Source organism: Macrotis lagotis, chromosome 6 (genome assembly GCF_037893015.1).
Source record: "Macrotis lagotis isolate mMagLag1 chromosome 6, bilby.v1.9.chrom.fasta, whole genome shotgun sequence".
NCBI classification, from domain to species: Eukaryota; Metazoa; Chordata; class Mammalia; order Peramelemorphia; family Peramelidae; genus Macrotis; species Macrotis lagotis.
The window spans coordinates 82,506,239-82,527,538 of record NC_133663.1 but is presented as its reverse complement, the minus strand read 5'-3'; the positions used below and the strand labels follow the sequence as shown (position 1 = coordinate 82,527,538).

The window sequence follows — 21,300 nt, the reverse complement described above, 5'->3', positions numbered from 1 at the left end:
CTCACAATTATGTAGCATTTTTAAAGTTTATAAAGCACTTTCCTTTGAAAATCTCTGTGAGATGTACAGTAAAGCAAGAATTTGAATCTTTTTTTTAATAGGTGGCAAAAGTGAGACTCAGGAAAATCAATGACTTGTCCAAGGTCAAACAAATTATTTTAGGTTGAAAGTAAGGCTTCTGACTCAGTCTTCTAGCAGCTGTATACATTTCTTACCCTTTTTTGAATGATTGTATTTTGTGTTTCTGGAGATTTACCTAGTGTCATATGTTACTCCTAATAAGGGTTCAGGTCCTTTTTTTGATCTGGAGCAGTGATTTCATTAGTGTTCAATAAATAGGAATAGAGATAGAGCCAGGGCCTGGGACTATCTATTTCAGTGATGTAGTTCAACAGATACTAGTTAATAATGGTTAAGTATGTTGATGCTCTATTGAATAGTTAGTTCAGTGGGTAAGGACCTAGGCTAACCTTTCTTGTACAGTGTTTATAATTTGAACAAGTAACAGTGATAAATAGCTCTGGTCATCAAATAAGATAAATTTCAGTAAAGCTGCTACCAATGCTTCAGATATTTTTGGTTGGTTTTTCATTGATTTCTTTTTTCCATGTACTTAGCACAAATACAGTTTTCTACAGATTTATCTCAATATACAAACAGTGTTAGGCATATTCAATATATCCTTGTTGAATGAATGGCTAATGATACAAAGTATATATATTTCTGAAAAGTGAATGTTGAAGCAGACTTCTAGTATATTGAATCTTATTTCTTCTGATTGGTTCTTCTTACATGCTTCTTGCCCCCAGTTCCTCATTTCAGTCTCCAGGATATTCCTTAATCAGCGTTTTGTTCCTGGAACCTAGCCATCTGTTTTAAACCCATCCTCTTCCTTCTACTTTCTTTTTAAAATTATATAAATATTTTATTTATTTTCCAATTACATACGATGGTAGTTTCTACCAATCATCTCTTCCTTCTGCTTTCAATCTGAAAGGTGATATGTGATTTTAAACACTTTTTTTAGGATAGAACTCCCATTTTCAAAATGATGGGAAGAAAAAATAGAGCACAGAACAAAAGGAGAAAATGGGTGGGCTACAAAGCAATACCTAACTGCTCAACCCTGACCTATCATGACTAAGTCAGCAGCAATATATATGTGTGTGTGTGTGTGTGTGTGTGTGTGTGTACATATACAAACACACACACACACACACACACACACACACACACACAAAGACCTAAACCATTAAGGCCTACATATAGAGACATGGAGCCATGGAGTTGTCTAACTCTTTGTGACACCATTTGTGGGTTTTTTTTTTTAATAAAGCTACTAGAATAATTTGCCATTTCCTTTTCAAATGTGTCTCCATTTTACAAATAAGAATTTGAAGCAAATAGGGGTTAAATGACTTCCTCGGAGTCAGACAGTTAGTGTCAAATTTGAACTCAGATTTTCCTAACCTCAGGCCCAATGATAAATCCACTGTGCTACCTAATTGTCATTGGCCCAATACCCTTGCCATTCTATACTGTTTTTATGCACCCTAATAGTATGCTCTCTTGGAAATAACCACTCTGCTGACTTGTAAGCAGGTCACATATCCTTATTGAAAACTCCTTAAGAAGGCTGTCCAAATTAGTTTGTTTTAGTTGTTAATTCTGTTCTTCAAAACTATGATTCCATCAATATAGTTATTCCCTCTATTAATGCAGATTTTAGCCCTTTCAGGCTTCAAGCATTTACCACAGTCAAAATTGCCACCTAGATATGTAGCTCCCAGAACTGGTCTTTGATTGACTGATGCAATCCATAGACAAGCCTTGTACTCAAAGGTAGTAGAACCCACCAGTGCTGACATAAGCCTTTGACCAAAAATCCAGTGACTCTTTTATAGCATAATGACATTAGTAAAGGACTTATTAAACTATGACTTGAAATAGTTGCAGATATTGGGGCATGTGGATCTCAGTTTTACAGAGTAGCTCCTGTTTTCACAGGTTTTGATCTGTACTCAATTTATGATCCCTTATTGACAATTTATGATTATGATTATTATTTGTTTTCATGTGGAGAGACATCATGGTTCATTGGGAAGAATGCTTGGTTGAAGTTCCCCAGCTCTGCCACAACATCTGTGGGACCTTAGATAAATTATATAACCTTTCTGGGGTCTTGGATTCTTCAACTATAAAATGAGGGAATTGGCTTAATGAGCTCTTTAAGGTTCCATTCAACTCAAGTCTCAGTTTTTCTTTTCTTTCTTTCTTTTAACTGATTATTGTCAGATTTATACCTATTTAGAAACAAGATTTGTGCTGTTTGTCTAGAGTAGATGAGAGAGTTCCCTGCCAGGTGAGAGGGGACTGACTTAAAGAAATTCTATCATGATTTTACGCACTTTCATTTCATTGTGGTCTCGTGGAGGAAGGTATCATTTTTTTCCTCACTAGCCCCCAAGGTTACTCAATGAAAGAAGACATTTCTCTTTAAAAATTACTGGTACTGACAAATAGATTTAAGAGTTAGTGTAGCTATTAATCTATATCTGTAATCTATAGAATATAGTTCTACCTTAATTTATATATTTTTGTGATTGCATATGGGGAGAAAATATAAATAATGGGAGAGTATGCATAAAAGGAAAGAAGCCCTAACCCAAAGATAAAATTTTCAAACAACTCATTAACATATTTTTAAGCATCTTTCTGGGGACAAGAAAAACCATAGGGAGTATTCTCAAAGACAAGAGAGCTATCAAAGTAAAGGAAGAGGAAGCCAAATGGGGATCAGACATTATGACAGTTTACATTCTAACAGCCTGACTCTAGTGAAACCCTTCAGCCCCTAATTCTGAAATGCAGAAAAAGTGGCAAAAAGAGCTTACTTTACAGTTGATCAGAACAGTAAAAATCAGGGATTTATTCTGTGGCTTTTTAGATACCAGAGATGGAGTCTATGGTTATAGTACATTTGGTAGTCTAGTGATGTTAGGGGGATGAATTATTTGAAAAAAATGAATATATTTGAAATATATTTTGAAAAATTGAATATACTCAATTTTATTTTTTTCAATTTAAAAAATTTTAATTTATGTAATAAAATATTTGTTCTGTTATGTTATAGCAAAGTCATGTTAGGGGCAGCTAGGTGGCATAGTGGATAAAGCACCGACCTTGGAGTCAGGAGTACCTGGGTTCAAATCCGATCTCAGACACTTAATAATTACCTAGCTGTGTGGCCTTGGGCAAGCCACTTAACCCCATTTGCCTTGTAGAAAAAAAACCCCTAAAAAAAAAGTCATGTTATTATGGAAATGCTTGTTTTCTTCCATAAATTATAATAACAAAAATAAAAACAAAAATTTAATGTATTTGAGATTTTTTTTTCAAAGTAAAATAATGGACTTTTGATACAGAAGAAAGAAGATCTAAGTTTGTACCCTCATTCTTGTACTTCCCACTTTGGGCAAGTCATTTAAATTTTCTGGACCTCCATTCATTTGTAAAGTAGTTAGAGAACAGATAGAGTACTGACTTTGGAGTCTGGAATATCTCTTCAGATCGTATTATCTGTGTGACCCTGGGCAAGTGGTTTGACTCCTCTTACCCTCCTCTGTCAAGTGAGGGATAATAATGACATCTAACTCACCGGAATTTATGAGAACCTAATGAGATGAAATATTGCAATCCTTAAAGTGCCGTGTCAGTGTTAGATGACAATATTATTATTGTCATCAGAATTATTGCTACCACTACTTATTCTTAGTGATCTCCAAGATTCTTTATGGGGCTCTTTGATGTTAGAGTCTCACCAATAAATGATACTGACAGATTATTTACTGTTGGATAAGGGTGATCCTTGTCTTCTGGACAGGTGACCCAGTTTCACATAGTATATTAATTTTGTATTATTTCTTATTTTCTTAGGTGTTTTTCTAGGTCTGATCACCTTGCCCTCCATATGAAGAGACATATCTAAATAACCGAATGACCAGAGGAACTTCATGGCACCAGCTGTTGTCTAAAGGAAGAATCTTTAGACAGAGGGCTGGAATTTGGTCAGAACTTGCTGCCTTGCGGAAAAGAGAGAGAGTTCTCACATATAAACCTCTGTACACACACACACACACACACACACACACACACATGCACATGCGCACATGCACATGCATACATGCACACACACACACACACACACACACATTGAAATGCACTCAACTATACTCAAGATATCTCCATCTGTACTTTACGCCTTGCCCTAGCCAGATGGTAGAAGATGATGAAGAAATTGGGTGAACTCTCAGCAAGGCAAAAAGGCTGCCTACTTCAGCGCTATCAGAATTGCATCCCGCTGTTGGCAATGGAATTCAAAGAAAAATGGATGTGACTTCTCTGCAGGTGGACAGCAGCAGTAAGAGGGGCTTATTTAACTTGCTTCTCAATGCAACTTGATAGGAGAATACATCATCTTAAAGTTGCATACTTGTAGCACTAACTTGTCTTCTTTTTAAATGGTTGGGGGAAAAAATGACCTAGAAAAACCAAATCCCAGTTTGGTAGCCAAAATTAACCTCTTGGTTCATTTGTCCTTTGTGTCAGAAAAATCCCAATATTCAAAGCGTCAGACTTCCTCACAGACCTTTTGATCTGTTTTGGTTCTTCATAGGACTGAGCTATTGAGATCTTTTCATGTCCGTACCAATGGCCTTAATGGCAGTAGACTGTGGAATGACACCTTACACTTTCTGGCCTGCGTTCGTGTAGACTTCGTGAAGGAGGAATTTTCTTTTCTTACTTTTTGCACACCATATGCACTAGGGATTCTGGAAACTTCTAGCATGACTACAAAGTGGCCAAGAGAATAAAACCCTTGAAAAAAAAATCACAGTGTATACCTTTGGCCTCACCTTATTGCCATAGCTAGATTTTTTCTTTTTAATCTCTCTGATTTTGCTAATGAAAACTTGAAAAGCTTATTTGGAAGCTTAAATGTTTTATCTTTTCTCCATGGACTAAAACCTCTAGGACTATCTCGTCACCTGGATACCCGAATCTCGGAGTGGTCAATCAGATGTGACATCATACTTCTTATACCCTCCTTGGGGGTGTGCTGGCCTCAGCCCATGGTGATCAACAAATTGTGTTGTGTGTTATTATTGCGACCCTACTAACCAGTTACAGCACAGATGTCTCTAGCCTCAACGGGCATCTGTGTCTTTAACCTAACTTTGGGTTATGACCTGACAAAAAAAAAAAAAAGCCAAAAATACCCTCCGTCCAGGAGTGGAGGGAAAATGAGGATGCCTCCCAAGCCCAGAGGCTTCACACAGCATCAGTCAATCCTTCTTTCTCATTTCCACTGAGCTCATACTATCCGGCTTGTTAAAAAGGGAAAAAAAAATATACTTTAAGAGTCCATTGTGGGATTGAAGGGCTTGCATTTATGCAAAGTGTTGAGGTTCTTCTGTCTAAGGGAAGAGAAGTGTTGCTCATTTCAGGCAGTGGGCTCAGCATGACCTGTGGCTTAGAGCATCCAGGACTAGCAGAGGCCCCCAAATTATTCTCCAAACTAAATCCTGCCCATGGCTAAATTTGACCTTTGGAGCTCAAAGGAGATTTAGATTCCTCACTTTTTCATCACACACGTACAAATTGATATCTATATACCTGTATCTCTAGCTAGTTGGCACTGGCCTCAACTCCAAAGACTGCCTTTAGGGCCATTAAATGGCCTATGCAAGCAGGTGGGGTGGTCACTAGGACAGGTTGTATATTTTGTATATTCTCGGACCATCCCTTCAAGCCACATCTAGAAAACAAAAATGTCATTTGGTCCACCAGTGGTCGCTGTTTCTTCATACCAGCCGGCTACCCTCCTGCCCTCCTTTTGACTGTTTTGACTCATTGACTGTTAAAATGTCACCCCAGACATATTTGGGATGCAAAACTGAACTCTCTTTAAAATAATAATAATTATAATAATTAAACATAAACAACATGAATAGTCATCAAGATCTTTGGCACTTGATTTTCCTCAGCTTTCTGTAACTTTTGATTTCATTGAGATGTTGAAATTCCTCCACTGTGAGTAAATGAGCCTCTTTAGCCAAATGCTGTGGGCTTGCCATTTGGACTTTGGGGGGGGGAGGGAGGGATTTAGAGATCCGGCCCATAGAATTTCTTTTGAAACGTGGACCAAAACAAACAAAAACTTGACAACAGAAAAGAAAATCAACACATACACACACACACACACACACACACACACACACACACACACACACACACACACATTCTACCCATCTGCTGGAGGCAATGATATAAACATTAGTTGGAGGGTATTTTTTAAGAAAAAAAAAATTAATTTTATTCCAAAGATGTAAAACTTAACACAAGTTAGAAACAATTCTTGGAGCACTGCTTGCTGACAATCTTGTAGTTCTCTACTTCTACATTTGAATACTTTTTTGGCCATTCCATCCGGAATTCCATGGGATTGCATTTGAATGTGTGGAGCATCCTTTCCGGATGATAGCTGGGAGCGTGAGAGTACTTGAACCTCAGCTGTATTCCTCTGCAGCGCATCCAGCCAGTGCGTTAGATGAAAATGTAGACACCCTAGAATTTCATTTCTGTCTGCGGCCTTCAGCATGAGAGTGCATGGACACATCACATCACTCGTGGTAATAGGCCTTGGGCTGCCAACATCCCTAAGGGTCCTCTCCTGAGCAATAGTTGCTCTTGCCTCTTGAAATGCTACTATTATTAAGGGTCTACAAGGCAACTTAAATTTTAAACTGACAATTCAATGCAAGGCTCTTAAAAATAACACCCATAACTCTTTTTTTTATAAAGAATAATCATTAATTATTTACTTCCTATTGTCATTTGTGGTCTTGTCAGGTTCTCATTTAAATGTGGCAGAACAAGGGCCTTTTGGTACTCATCAGAATGTCTGGAAGGGTTTGGTAATCCCTCTCTCTTTCCTTGTACCAGTGAGACCCTTTGCTAATTTGTTTTTGACCTCTCCCAGAGCTGGGCTCATTGATACTTGGTGGTGGCACTCTCTTACTCCTGATTCATTTGTTGGAGCTTTTGAATTGTTGAAGAACTCGATAGTTGCTACATTTCTTACTTTATAGCTATATTCCTTTAAGCTGAAGTCTCAGCTGTGAACTACAACCAGCCCCAATTGGCACAGGGAACTAGATGCGATTGTTTGGGAGAAACAATTGAAACAAAGTCTCCACAGAAAATGCCTTTCTTACCAGCTGGTAAAAAGGTACAAGGATGATTTGTCAGGACCTATTTAAGAAACACGTGTATTATATGTTTACATATGCATACACACACACTACACATTCACATATATGTAGATCTGGTGCATGTATGTGCTTATGTGTGTATGTGTATGTACACACACATACATATATTTAAATGAAAGAAGGAAAGAAATTAAGTAAGTTTGGGTATTCAGAGCAGTATTTTCTGATTTGTTCCCATTGGAACAACAATTTCTTCCCCTTCACTTAAATTGATAGCCTCTAACATGTTGAAAAATCCCAACCGTGTAAGGAGAGTGCCAGCATGTTATTTCATGTAACAGACCTTTCAAACGTACTTTGCTCTGGGGCCCATAATTAACTTTGCAGAATGGAAAATATTGACAAATTTTTTCCTTTTTCTGCTAGTGTATCTTTTTCCCTTGCCACATGAATATAAGTTAAAGACAAGGTCCCCCTAAATCATAATGCTGTTCATGGCTACCAGCCTTTCAGTCATTGTGTACAAATCCCACAGAGCCTCCTGCCCCTTGAATGACTAATTGGCACAGCCCATTGGCCTGCTAGTGAAGGGTATTATGTCCAGAAAAATAGATGTCTGAATTCCATGACAAAGCAGCATTTTATAAAATATTCCCAGACTCAGAATGAATCTCAAAAAACACTTCTTTCCTTTTTTTCCCTGATGTGCTTTCTCCAGCAAAGATCATAACAAATATTCCTGATTTCATCACTTCATCCTGATTCTACTGGATAGTGCCCCCTCCACCCCCATCTTTCATCCCTCTCTGCCATCTTCTCTTCCCTCTTTTTTGGATGGCTTGATTCTGAGGAGATAAAAGGAAACTCATATGCATGTTTAATTGCACTGATTCCTCTTAAAAATTCTCTACAAGCCTAGAAGGCAAAGGAGATTTTAAAAGAAGGATTTCACTTTGGTTCAGTTTCCAGAAGAGCCATGCAGAGTCTCTGCACTGAAGGGAGAAAAATAAATTGGACCTACAGATATGTGTATTCAATATATTAAGGACACCAGTATTGCTATACTACTGCATAAACTAAGCTAAAAGGAAGAACATTAATCCAATGCCATTAACAAGACATTCAAACAAGAGAACTACTTTTAATGGCTCGAATATTTTTGAAAAATTTTCCCCTCTGTGGAAGTTACTACTTAAAAATTCATGGTATGGGTAATATTTACCATTTTCATTTCCCACTATTTTCCCTTTAGAAGAGGGAGAAAAAGGAAAGAAAAGAAAGTATAAGGATGCAAAGCATTTAATTATACCACATGGAAAATCAGACATTAAAAAAACAAACCTCTGTTCTGTGACAGCCAGTTTTTCTGGCTGTTATTCTGCCCCCAGATCTTTGCCAAAATAAAATAAAATTTCAGAAATTAGAACCTGATTGAAATGCACCAGCTAAAACTTTCCAGCATAGCATTTCCCAGAAATAACTATCAAGCATAGGGGGGGCAGGTGAGCAAGTTCTGAGAGGTTGGGATTCATATGGTTAGAAGTGGTGGAATAGTTAATGTTGAATTTAAGATACTTGGGAATAGAGACTAAATTGACCTCTGGAGTCCCTTCTCCATGAATCTTCAGGACCATTGGAGTTGAGGAAGCAACAAAAAATGGCATAGAAAACAACAAAAATAACAACATTAAAAAATCTGCTTGTAAATACCACAAGGCAAACTGCCTAAGATTCCAGGGTTTTCTCTTCTAAATTCTCTTTCTCTGTCCCCCTTCTCCCCCCTCCCTCCCTCTTCCTCTCTCTCTCTCTCTCTCTCTCTCTCTCTCTCTCTCTCTCTCTCTCTCTCTCTCCCCCCCCCCCTTCTCTCTCCCCTTCTCTTCCCCCCCCCCCCACCTTTCTCTGAAATCTCTCTTGCTGGATTTCCTGGAAGCTCTTTGAAAAGCTCTCATTGACCATATTCATCCTCCAAATCCTAATACTGCTATGTAGATGTAGTCCAGGGGAAGCAGGTGTCCACAAACAGAGGAATCGCCTAAAGTCCTCAGTCCCCAACTATCCCAAACCAGAAACTGTTGTTTTGGGGGTTTTTTTGTCCCCCCCACCCACCTGCCCAAACAGGGCTTCTCAGTGACTGTGAGGAAAGGTGGATGCATTCTTTCTTGGGATTGTTTTTACAAGTTTTTTCAACTGTAAGCTTGGAAATCTTCAATTTATTTCACTCCAGCTTTTGTATACTGCCATAAAATGAGCCCCACATCAAAATTCTGAGGGTGGTATTCCCACACGTGTGTGTGTGTGTGTAATACTTTCACCGAAAGAAATCAGTTGGGCTGTGAATATTATAAGTGGAATAGCCACCAGTGCCTATTATCTTCTTTGGAGGGAAAGCATGCTTACAGTTGCCAGTATATTAAAACTAGTCAATGCTGGGAGGAGAACACATCGAGGGGACATTTTAACTGTGATGCCTTTGGGCTCGAGGTAGAATAATCGCAATCGCATAGACCCAGGAAGGTTTTCTGGCTTATGGGCTGGTCCTTGACTTGGATTTATTTTTTCTAGCATGCATTTGCTATCTGAATACAGGCTCAACCTAGACTTGGTTTTTTGTTTTTTGTTTTTTTCCTTTAAGTCTGCATTTGTATTTCATGACCAAGAAGGGGTCAAAACAAAACAGCAACCACTTATTATCACCCAGTTCTCCCCTATCAACACTTATGGCAAAATAAATGGTTAGTCATTTTCCTAGACCTTCCCTCTTCACCAACAAAACTACCCCTAAAGTTCCTCTCTCACTCCCACAATCCTCCACGCACAAACCCATTGGCTTTTATATTATATCTGATTCCCCCTCCATTTTTTTTAAGACACTGCTTGAAGGAATTTGTTTTTTGCACTATATCATTTCTTTTGCCAGATGTGTCTAACAAGTGTGTTTGGAGAGACCCACCCCTCAACCCCACAGTCACATTCTCTCAGGCCTTCTCTGGTATTTATAATATATCACAGAAGTACCTAGGTCTTATAGCCCTCAGTTCTGCCTTTTTTTGACATTTTATTTTTTTTAAGCTTTTTATATATATATAAATATATTACTTTGTCAAGTTTTTTTGCTGTACAAAAGTCTTAAGATTTAAAAATATTATTTGTATTATATGATGGTGGTATGTTAATGTTACAAAATTATTAATGAAGAAAAAAATTTATTTTTGTTACTGGTCTGTTTCATAATTCTTTTTTAAATTGGTATATTGTAAGATATCTATGCAAAAAATGTTATGTGACGCATTTTTATTTAAGAATGTAATATGTGTAATAAACAGTAGAATGTGTTTGGCCTGGGAATGGCTCAGTGTATCCTCCTCATTTTATTAGAAGAAAAACAATTTCAGGAGCACAAGTGTGACATTATATACTTCATGCTATAACTTTTTCTTCAGGACAGAAAGGAACAAGAAGAGGTTACATCAGGTCTTTGTACTTTGAGAATTAAAAAAAAATTATCAGTTCCAAAGACATCATTCAAAGCTCAGATAAGAAGGGTGGGAGAAATTTCATGCCATTGAGTGAGGGAAGGAAGAATGAGTGGAGACTTTGAATGGCAATATTTTAGGTTGAGTTGGATTATGGAAAGTTATTTGAGGGGACAGGGAAGGCTTGTTGCAAGCTTCTCTTAGCGATGGGAAATTTGCTCTGGTGATAGTTAAAGAAGGCAGACTATTTGGAAGACATTAAATGATACTATTTATGATGGGGAAAAGGAGGAAGGGAGGGTTAGAAAAGGTAGCTTGAATAGGTGGGGAAAAGCAGTTTATGGAAGATGGTTTATTATGAAGGGGAAAGGAGAGATGGCAGCCCCTTAAGATTGAACACTATAAAACAGGAATACAAAGGTAGGCAGCGATCTCGGAAATAAAGGGAAGAGAAAAAAACTAGTAGGTGTTGGGAGTGGAAGAACTGAAACAAATTTGATAATTACAACAAATTGTTTAAAATACCCTGTTAGTCCAGTGACTTCAAGGGAGGGTTAAATTAAAAAGTATAAAGAGTACAGTTTTATTCTCTGTACCTTTAGCACAATGCTTGCTTTACTAAGGCCGGTAGTATCCTCCTTCCAATTAAATCTGAAAGGGTTGTTTGCCATAAGGGAGGCAACATGACCAAATCATTACCTGCTGGGCTCATGAGGAAGAATTAAATTAGAGGCAGATGACTAAAGGGAGTGAAGCCTTGGACTTTGATCCATAATCAAGGGAGGATCCTGAAAGAAGGGAAAGTTGAATAAGATTTAATGAAAAGCTATAATTACAGGGTTGGTGCCAGAAGTTACACCCCTTTCTCAGGTAAGGTAGTAAGGAAATCGCTTCAGAAAAGAATTTGAGTGGCAATCCTCTGATCCCAAAGCTTTGTTCTTAATGAAGTTGTTTCTGAGAAGCTTAATTTCAATTGAAATAGTTTCTGAAGATAACTAAACATGTGAGATGGAAGTATTGTAAGCTAAGACATGACTGAACTATGTATCAGAAAGCATGGACTTTGTGCTATGCTGCTCCTAACTAGTTATAGGACCCTGGTTAAGTCATTGAATTTTTTTGTCAAACGGAAAGACTCTTTAGTTTAGAACTAAATAGAATGAAGCAATCCTTTAGACTCAAAGGCAGTGCAGTAGAATAGAAGAAAGCTAGATTTGGAATTAAGAGTAACTAACTATATGATCTTGGGTAACACATTTAACCTCAGTGGACCTTAGTTACAAAATGAAAGACTACTTGACCTCTGAGATTTCTTATATCTATCTCAATTACTTTATGAACCTTATAAATCTAAATTGCAATATTGAAGAACCAGAAATAGAAGATCAAATGTTCGATGTAAATTTGAGAAAGTCACAATAATAGAATAATTTTTATCAAAATTTACTTATAAACTATAAACTTTTTTTCCTTTTTTAGTATTTTATTTTTCCCCAATCATATGAAAAACAATTTTAACATTCATTTTGTAAAATAAAGGATTATTTTTTAAAGTCATGGAATTAATTTATAAGCTAATTTTTAAAACAATTAAGTATGGGAATACTTGCTAATATTGACAGAAGGATATGGTAGGCAGTATATACTTTGTTTCTCTGGCATCAAAAAATGAAGTGTTTCTTTTTAAAAAAAACAACTTCAGATCACTGAAATTTTGGTAATTATTCCTAAAGTTTACCTGTCTTAATGAGTTGAAAATATGAACATAATTGACTGTTGTGTGACTCAAAGTCATCATTATAAAGATCAGTAGTTAAACTATTCTGTAATATAGTGAGAATCGTAGAAATCGTTGAAGAGTGTAGGGTTGTTTCTGCCAGCACTAAATGACTCTAGACTGCTTTGAAAAGCAGCTCTCACCCCTTACTATTCAACAAAGGACATTTGTGAAGGGATAATCAAGTTTGTTGAATCAGCAAATTCAATATTACACCATCTTCTAAGCTAATTGACCCCACTCTGATGGGGGCTCCCATTTCTCCAAAGGAAATGAAACAGGGAAATATTTCTCAGAGGTTTGGTCTCAGGACCCTTTTATTCAAAAATTATTAAGGTTACTTTCCCCAAAGAGCTTTTGTTCATGTAAATTATAATCTATCAATATTTACCATATTAGAAATGAAAACATCTTAATAGAAAAATGTTTTGACCTCATGGAGACTTCTAGGGGTCACCAGATCTCACGTGAAGTACTATTAAAATAGTAGAAAAATCATTGTTTGGAAATCAAAGTACTTCAGGTAAAATCTCACTTCTACTTTTGTGTGATTTGAAAATTATGTAACTTTGGGCAAGTCATATCTTTCTAAGCCACAGTTTCCTCATCTATAAGTGGAAAGGTTGGACAAGATGATCTCTAAGGTTCCTCCCATCTCTAAATCCTCTCATCCATCCTGTGAGTGAGTGAGATCACCAAAGACGCCATAAATATAAAGAATAGAAGAGATCCAAGGACAGACTCTTGGGGGAAACCCTTATCAAGGTTTTGAGAAGAACATAAGAAAAGAAGGAGAAGAAAGGGATAAAGGAATGAGGGAAGTAAGTGGAGAAAGAGGGAGAGGAATTAAGAAGAAAAAAACTTGTTTGCTGTTTTCTTCTCCCTCATTTTACAGATAAGGAAACTGAGGTAAATAGACTAAATGAGACAGAAAAATCTAATAAAAAAGATATGTCTCTCTCTCTCTCTCTCTCTCTGTGTGTGTGTGTGTGTGTGTGTGTGTGTGTGTGTGTGTATGTGTTTGGGGGAAGAGAACATAAACTAAACCAACAGCATATTAATGTGGAGAAAGGTCAAAGAGGATAAAAAGGTCATTGGATTTGGTGACTAGGGATTATCTAGTGACCTCCAAGAAAACATTGTGAGTACAGTTATGGAAGCAGGGGATGGATACCAGATTACAAGAATATGTGGAAAGAGAAAATGGGGAGTTTGGGCATGTATAATAACTAATATTTATTATACAACATTTTAAGATTTCTGTACTTAACATATATTAGTTTATTTGATCTTCACCACCTGAAGTAGGTATTATTATTGTGCCCATTTTAGAGATGAGGACACTGAAGTTGAAAGAGGTTAGGCACTTATCTTACTTGGGGTCATATGGCTAGTAAATGTCTAAGGCAGGATCTGACTTCAGGTCTTCTAAAAGAGGGAAAGGAGCAAACATTCACATACTTTGGGTCAAGAATTGTCCTAAGCACTTAGCTGATGTGAGAGTTGTATCCTCCTTATTTTACAGTTGAGAAAATGGAGGTGGGCAGAGGTTAAGTGATTTATCCAGGTCACAGAACTAACAAGTTCCTAAAGCCGTATTTGAACTCACATCTTCCTGATTCCAGGTCCAGGATTTTATCCACTAATTCCATGACCTCAGAACAAATTTAACAATGATAAGATGAAGCAAGATGGAGAAAAGTGGTTCAGTATCTAGAATGTGTTGACTGGTCAAGGAAATATTTTTAAAAGACTTAAGATCTACATTTCTTAGTAGGTAGATGGGAAGGTGCTAGGACACAGGAAAAGATTGAATGTCCCTAAAGTAGAGGAACTGATTACTACAAGATCATCCCAGCAGGATGAATGATATGAATTGAGGTTGAAGTAGAGGAATTATATGTAGTAAGATGAGGGAATACCTCTTTTATGATAAGAAGAAAGTAAAAATCAGTGGCTTTATGAAAAAATGGAAGAGGGCAGTAAAAGGAGATAAGGTTGGTCTAGCTTCTCAGAGTAGATGGAGGCAAAGTACTTTGCAGTTAAGTATAGGGAAGAAATTGAATTATTTTAATTTTAAAGCTTTATATGCAGTTATGAGAGTTGGGGATATAATTGGGTAAAAGTGAAAGAAAAAAAAGTGCAAGTGGGCCCCTATTTGGAGGGAGTCAAAATGATGATCCTGCAACAAGGACCTGATATGAGGTTATATATCTGACCTTTCCCCAAAATTAATAACAAATAGGGGAAAAAAGTCTGATTTGAGCATAATCTGTTTTCCTTGCTAGAGGTACTCATGAATAAGGAAGTGACTATAAGGAAAGTATTCAGAGGACAGAAGAAAGCGAAGATATTGGATAAATCACTAACTATATCATTAAGAGTTGACTATGTACTTTTACATATATACATACAATCTCCTGGACTATTTCATGTCCCTCTCCTCATCTCTCCCCATAGCAGATTTCTTATAAGGGGACTTTTATTTAGGCTCTCCCACACCCATAGAGCTTTAGATTTCATCAAGTGTTCATTTCAATTTAGACTTTCATGTTCATTTTTTAGTCTACATGATTTTCCTTGGTACTTAAATTGGAAAAAATAAAAAAAAGGTTTCTCTGGGTTTCAGATTGGGTGTTTTTTGTCATATTCACATAAAGATTTAATAACTACTAATTTGATTCTTGAGAAGATAAAAGTATCATTACTGAGCAGGAGAGATAATATTGCATGTAATAGGAGTATGTGTACAGTTTCTATCTCTGTTTTATCCTTTCCAACAGATGCATTCATCCCTAGGGGAATCAACTTTACATGGATGGTCATGACTATCAGCACCAGGGTAAATAGAGCATTGGGCATAAACTCCTGGGATTAGGAACAGATGATATTAATAGGTTTTTAAAAAATGTTTGTTGTTATTCAGTGGTTTTCAGTCATGTATGACCCTCTGTGACTCCTTTTGAGATTTTCTTGGCAAAGATCCTGAAGTTGTTTGCTTTTTTCTTCTCCCTCATTTTACAGATAAGGAAACTGAGGTAAATAGATTTAAGTGATTTGCCCTGGGTCACATAGCTAGAAAGTATTTGAGACTAGATTTGAACTCAGGAACTCTAGGCACTCTATGCATTTCACTACCTTTCTCTCAAAGTAATTAAGTAATGCTTAGAGAATTATCTTCAAGAGTTAGTGTTTATCTTTGACATATGTTTTTAGCCACCAAAACTAATTGGCAAAAAATAAAACAAAACAAAACTCAAATCTTAAACCTAGCAATGCTTTCCCCTCACATGGACTTTCTTATTCCTAAAATTATACCAATAAAAATCAATTCCTTTAAATTCTTTTTCCCTTTACTATCAAAACATAAATGGTCCTAAAAAGGACCTTTATTAGTCATTTACCCTTTAGCATGAATTAGACTTAAAACACTCCAAGAGCACAATTGGTGTGAAGAATTTCCTTTTACCTCCTTTACAATGGAAGATTAGGTTACTTACCCAAGATTTATGCAATGTGTGGTATAAAATGGTTCCAATTTCCTTTACTCTCTGATTCCAAAGTACAGATCTACTCCTTAAATTGCCTCTCAGAAATGAGTTTAATCACCTCTTTCTCAGAGTATAAATGGGAAAGTAGAAGGCACTTAAGAAATTAGAAGGAAAGATGGGTAGAGGTAGGAGGAAGGGGGTAACAAACCTTTTCATTCCATGTTCATCCCTTGGGTATTCACAGTTTTCTTAAGGCATAGAGACAGTGGTCAGGCAAGGATCTCTGGCATCTTTTCTGATATTTTAACTGCTTTGAGAGGTTGGGGCAATTAGACTTGATGAATCATAGACTGTTAGGAAAAAAAACTTTGATCTCCACTAGTTTAGGCTCATTATCAAACAATTCGTTGAATTTCCTGAAGAATATGATGTAAAACTGCATTTTGTATTGACTGAAAGCAAAGTCATCTGCATGATCCAAAAAGGTGATAATCTGATTCTGCAAGACTTCCATAGGGAAAACAGTCATAGCCTTAATGGATTGCTTCTAGTTATGCAAGATGCTGACAAACAGGTCAATGGCAGATCAATGGATCAATGGCAGATCCATAGTGACTCAGCCTAATTCTGTGTGTAGAGCAATAATTTCCTGAGCCCTAATCTTTACAGTAAGCAGGGAACAAATGATCTCTTTCTGATGGGAGGTACATTTACTCGTCTGAGTCATTGAGGGACATTTGTGACATCTTTTCCAAAGTACTAAGTCATATCAAGATGGTACCTTGGCAGAGTCACAGTTTTGAAATTTGTCATTTCCCTGAATTCTTTCAGCCCAGGAGACAGTCTACATTTAGTTTGGGGCTCAGTGTGTGCTTAAGGCATCCTCAGTACATGGTCACTCATATAAATTTTCCTCTAGGGCTACTCTTTCCCTGTGACATGTTCTTTCAACTTAGAAGGTATGCATTCACAGATTCCCTTCACTTCTACCTTACCCTCCTAGGATCTTACAATTGTTTTAGGTGGCATTATAACTAACATTGATAAACTAATGTTAGCAGTAAACTTTGTTAGACCATTGTAAATATGCCAAGAGATTTGCCACAGGAATCCTCAAAGAAATGGGCTTGTGAACTTTGTTGCAAAATTATTTTACATATCAGAAACATCTATTTATGTCATTACATTTGTAATATTCCATCTTGGTGCTAATGATATCCTTATAACATCATCCATTATCTTCCAGTTAGGAAATAAATGACATATATTTTGACACTAGAAACTTTCCATAAGTATGTCATAATCTGTTCTGTCTTTACTACCTACAACTTTCCTTCCCTCACCTGTTTCCCCCCCTCCCCGTTCTTTCTTATTTTCTCATTTCACCTTTTCCCTATATTCCCTTTTTCTATTAGTCAGTTTTAACCCTAGCTCCTAGAGCATTTTGGCCTTCTTTTCAATCTAGCATCCATTTACCCACTTTCTCTAAGAGTGACTATCTCTGTATCTCTCCCTATTTTTTTCTTTACACTTCCCCATTTTTTTCTCTGTTTCTGTATCTTTCTCTGTATCACTGTCTCTGTTTCTATTTCTGTCTCTATCTCTCTGTCACCATCTGTCTCTGTTATTCTGTTTGTCTATCTCACTTTCTCTCTTTCTCCACACTCCTGGTAGGTAGGAGGTCCCTAAATATGTCTTTTGATTCCAGGTTTGACCTATCTGTTTCCAAATACATTTTAGATGGGGAATTCTGAGTAGTAGTTATTTTCTGTTGGTTTCCTGGGATTCAGGCTCAAGCTGACATTCATATCATTGAGACAGAATTGAAAACTCCAGTGTGTCATGAAGCTACCTTAGCTTTTCACATAAACATTTGACTGCTTAACAATCAACTACTGTGCACCCTTGCAAAGAATAACTATTTGCATATTAGAAACTGGGAAGGGTTATGCGAGAAAAATACTTAAGATAATTTCTCAAACAGTTCATTCATCACAATTCATTCATTATAGCTAGAGGTTAATTTTCCTTTGCAAAATAGATGTGTTTCTGTAATATTATATTTAAAACCCATTATAGCAAGCAACATGCCATAATGAATTGAGAGCTAGCCTCAAGAAGCTGTGCTTAAGTCCCACCTTTGATGTATACTAGGTGTATACTAGCTGTGTGATCCTGGGCAAGTCACTTAACCTTAGCACTCTACAAAATTCTGGCAGACCCTAAATTGCAGAGAAATACCAACTTGCATTCTAGGAAAGAGCTGATTCAATTGGGAGCTCCATATACCAATAGAATCACATATGCCACCCCTTTCCCCTCTCCCAAAACAAATCACATTTGAAAAGTTAAAGGAAAAAACTTTTAAAGCCTTTTGTTACTTATTGTCATTGTTGCTGTTGTTTTGCAAAAATGCAGATTTGAAGGGGACTTGTATCTGAATGGGACTTCCCTTACCACAATCCAAAGAATTGGCTATTCACTCTGTTATTAAAAAAGTTACCAAGAGAGGCTTCACTGCCTTCTGAAGGAGTTCATTTTCCTTTGGACGAGCTAAAACCCTTACTCTGAGCCATAATCCACCTTCTGCATTTCTTTGTTTCTAATTCTGCCTTCTGGGATAATAAGAAAAATCTAACCCTCTTCTAAATGAATTTTAAAGATAACTATCATGACCCCCTACACTTCTCTAGTTCAAGATAAACATCCTTAGTTCCTCAAATGGAAAGGTCTTTGGGCCATTCTTTATGCTGATTATTTGTCTTTTAAATATACTCCAATTTGTCAATGTGCTTCCAAAAATCTGGCATCCCAAACTAAGTACAATATTTCTATATGGTCTGAAGGAGTGCATGTGGTAGAGGGAGAAATATCAACTCTATTGTTCAGATCATAGTGTTTCTCTTAATAAGGTCTAAGATAATATTGAGGGGTTTTTGTTTTTGGGTTTTTTTTGGCTACCATGTTCACACTTTTCAAATTACTTGGAAATGACTAAAAACATAACATCTTTTTATTCTCAAGAACTATATTCTTCTTTGTACTTGTGAGAATGATTTTTTGAACCCAAGTATAGAATTTGATGTTTATCTCTGGCAGGTTTCATCATATAAGAATTAACCTCCCTGTTTTGTGTTATCTGTAGATTTGATATGACATTGAATTCACTGATAAAATATCAAAGGATAAATCTCTGGGAAATGCCACTGGAGATTTCTTACCAAGGTGCCATGGAGTCATTACTGCCTACTGTTTGGGTCAGAATCTTCATCCAGTTCGAAATTTGTCTAACTGTACTATCTATCATCCAACCCAATTTATCCAACGTATTCCTGATTCCAGGGCCAGTGCTCTATCCACTGCCCCATCCCACTTATTCGAAGGAGGAGAGATTTGGTCAAATGTCTTACTAAAATCTAAATATTGAAATGGGGACTGGAAATGTGATTTCACTGGTATCCAGAACTCCAGGGTGATATATAGATCCTCTACTGATGAAGGTCATAACCTTTTCTTTAACTGATAGTCTTCAGAACATACTAGATAACTGAGACAGAAAGTGAAATGCAGATATAGGGGTGGCTAGGTGGTGCAATGGATAGAGCACCAGCCCTGGAGTCAGGAGTACCTGAGTTCAAATTTGACCTCAGACACTTAATAATTACCTAGCTGTATGGCCTTGGGCAAACCACTTTAATCCCATTGCAAAAAAAAAAAAGAACAAAGAAATACAGGTATAACTCATTCATGGTATCCCCTTGATCTACCAATCTAATAATCCTCTCAGAAAGTGAAATGGGATCAGGAAACCATTCTTGATAAAATTATACTGGTTCTTATCATCATTTTTCCTTTTTAATTCTCAAAAACCATCCCTTTTAATACTGGGTTTTAGTCTAAGAGTGGCTAGAGGCAACAATTTACCTGAGATTTAAGGACTAGTAATATGCCAACATGCCATTCCTTATCTTTTATCTGCCTTTGTGGTTTGCCTTGGTTCAGCTATAGGAGAGGTTGACCTCTCCTCAGGACATGGAGCTCCCTACTCTCATATTCATTGACTTGTCACCATTACCCTAGCTTACACTGTGATAATTGTATTTTTAGCTTTAATCTAGGGTTTCCCAAAAGAGGGGTAAAATAAAAGGTACAAGGTGTACAAATATGAATTGTGTAGAAGAGATGATTTATTACTTTTTGAATAAAGCTGTGATAAGCAAAAGAGAATCAGTGTGCCATACAGACTGATAATAACAGAATTCAATAGTTTATTCTTTATTAATAACTTTACTAAATAACACAGTCATTTGGGAAATCGGAATTCAAGCTTTCTTGAGATATAGAATAATTTATCCACATTCAATCATTAGCTATTTCATGTTTTACCTCTTCAAGTGGCATTATCTGATCAAAGAATCAAAGGATTTGCCTCTTTCCAATGCTGACTCCTCCAATGGAGTCAGTTCATTCCAGATGATCCTTAGACATTCTCTCCAGCAGGTAGTCAAATTGCCCTAGACAATTCCTGGTTGTTGTTAGTCTCTCCACTTCAGGGGCATGTCACTGCTGCCATCTTGCCAGGGAAAGAAGCTGCCATTGTAACTGCAGGCATCTAACTTTTTAATTTTTCCCAATGCCCTGTATGCACAAAAAGAAGGCATAAAAGGAGATGATCCCAACTAAAATACAAACTCACTTAGGTAATACATGTTCTCTTGGCTTGAGGAGGAGGGTAAAGGAGAAAGGCACTTAACAGTCTCACTCTACAGACATAATTATCCTCAGAATTTAAGGCAGAAGGAAAAGAAATGATCAAAAGGTGGGTTACTTATTTAGTATATTCACAGAGTATTTGTATCAGTAACACTTATTACTTGCCACTTACTAAATGTGTGACCTTGGGCAAGTTACCCTGATTGCCTCCCAACCAGGACTGTCTCCTGTCATCCTAATTCAAATCTGGCTATATCTGTTGGTTCTGGTGGAGAAGGTGAGGTTGATGGCTTAGTATAGTCTCCCTCACTCAAATCCAATTCATGTGCATTTCATGGCATGCCCTCCCTGATGTTGTGGTTGTCTTCTTCTTCAAAAAATTGAAGGACAAACATTATTAGTAAGAAAACAACCCAGTGATGATTTCAATTATGATGACTCGACCTAGTAAGGAATCAGAAAATGCCTCCCCCTCCCCCAGGCTTTCCAGCAAGCTCCCAAGTAGTTACCAAGAATGATGATTAAGCATTAAAGGGGGGAGGATGGTGGCATGAGGAGGAAGGGCACACAAA

The 21,300-nt window shown here is 37.0% G+C and overlaps 1 protein-coding gene across 2 annotated transcripts in view; it reads left to right on the top strand.

Moving 5' to 3' along the window:
* Positions 1 to 6,142, top strand: part of KLF7 (KLF transcription factor 7) — a 97,247-nt gene extending 91,105 nt beyond the window's left edge. For both annotated transcript variants that reach the window (XM_074191518.1, XM_074191517.1), the window contains exon 4: positions 3,937 to 6,142. In XM_074191518.1, the coding sequence (XP_074047619.1) occupies positions 3,937 to 3,988 (52 nt within the window). In that variant the 3' untranslated portion in view covers positions 3,989 to 6,142. The remainder of the gene's footprint in view (positions 1 to 3,936) is intronic.
* The last annotated feature ends 15,158 nt before the right edge of the window (positions 6,143 to 21,300 follow it).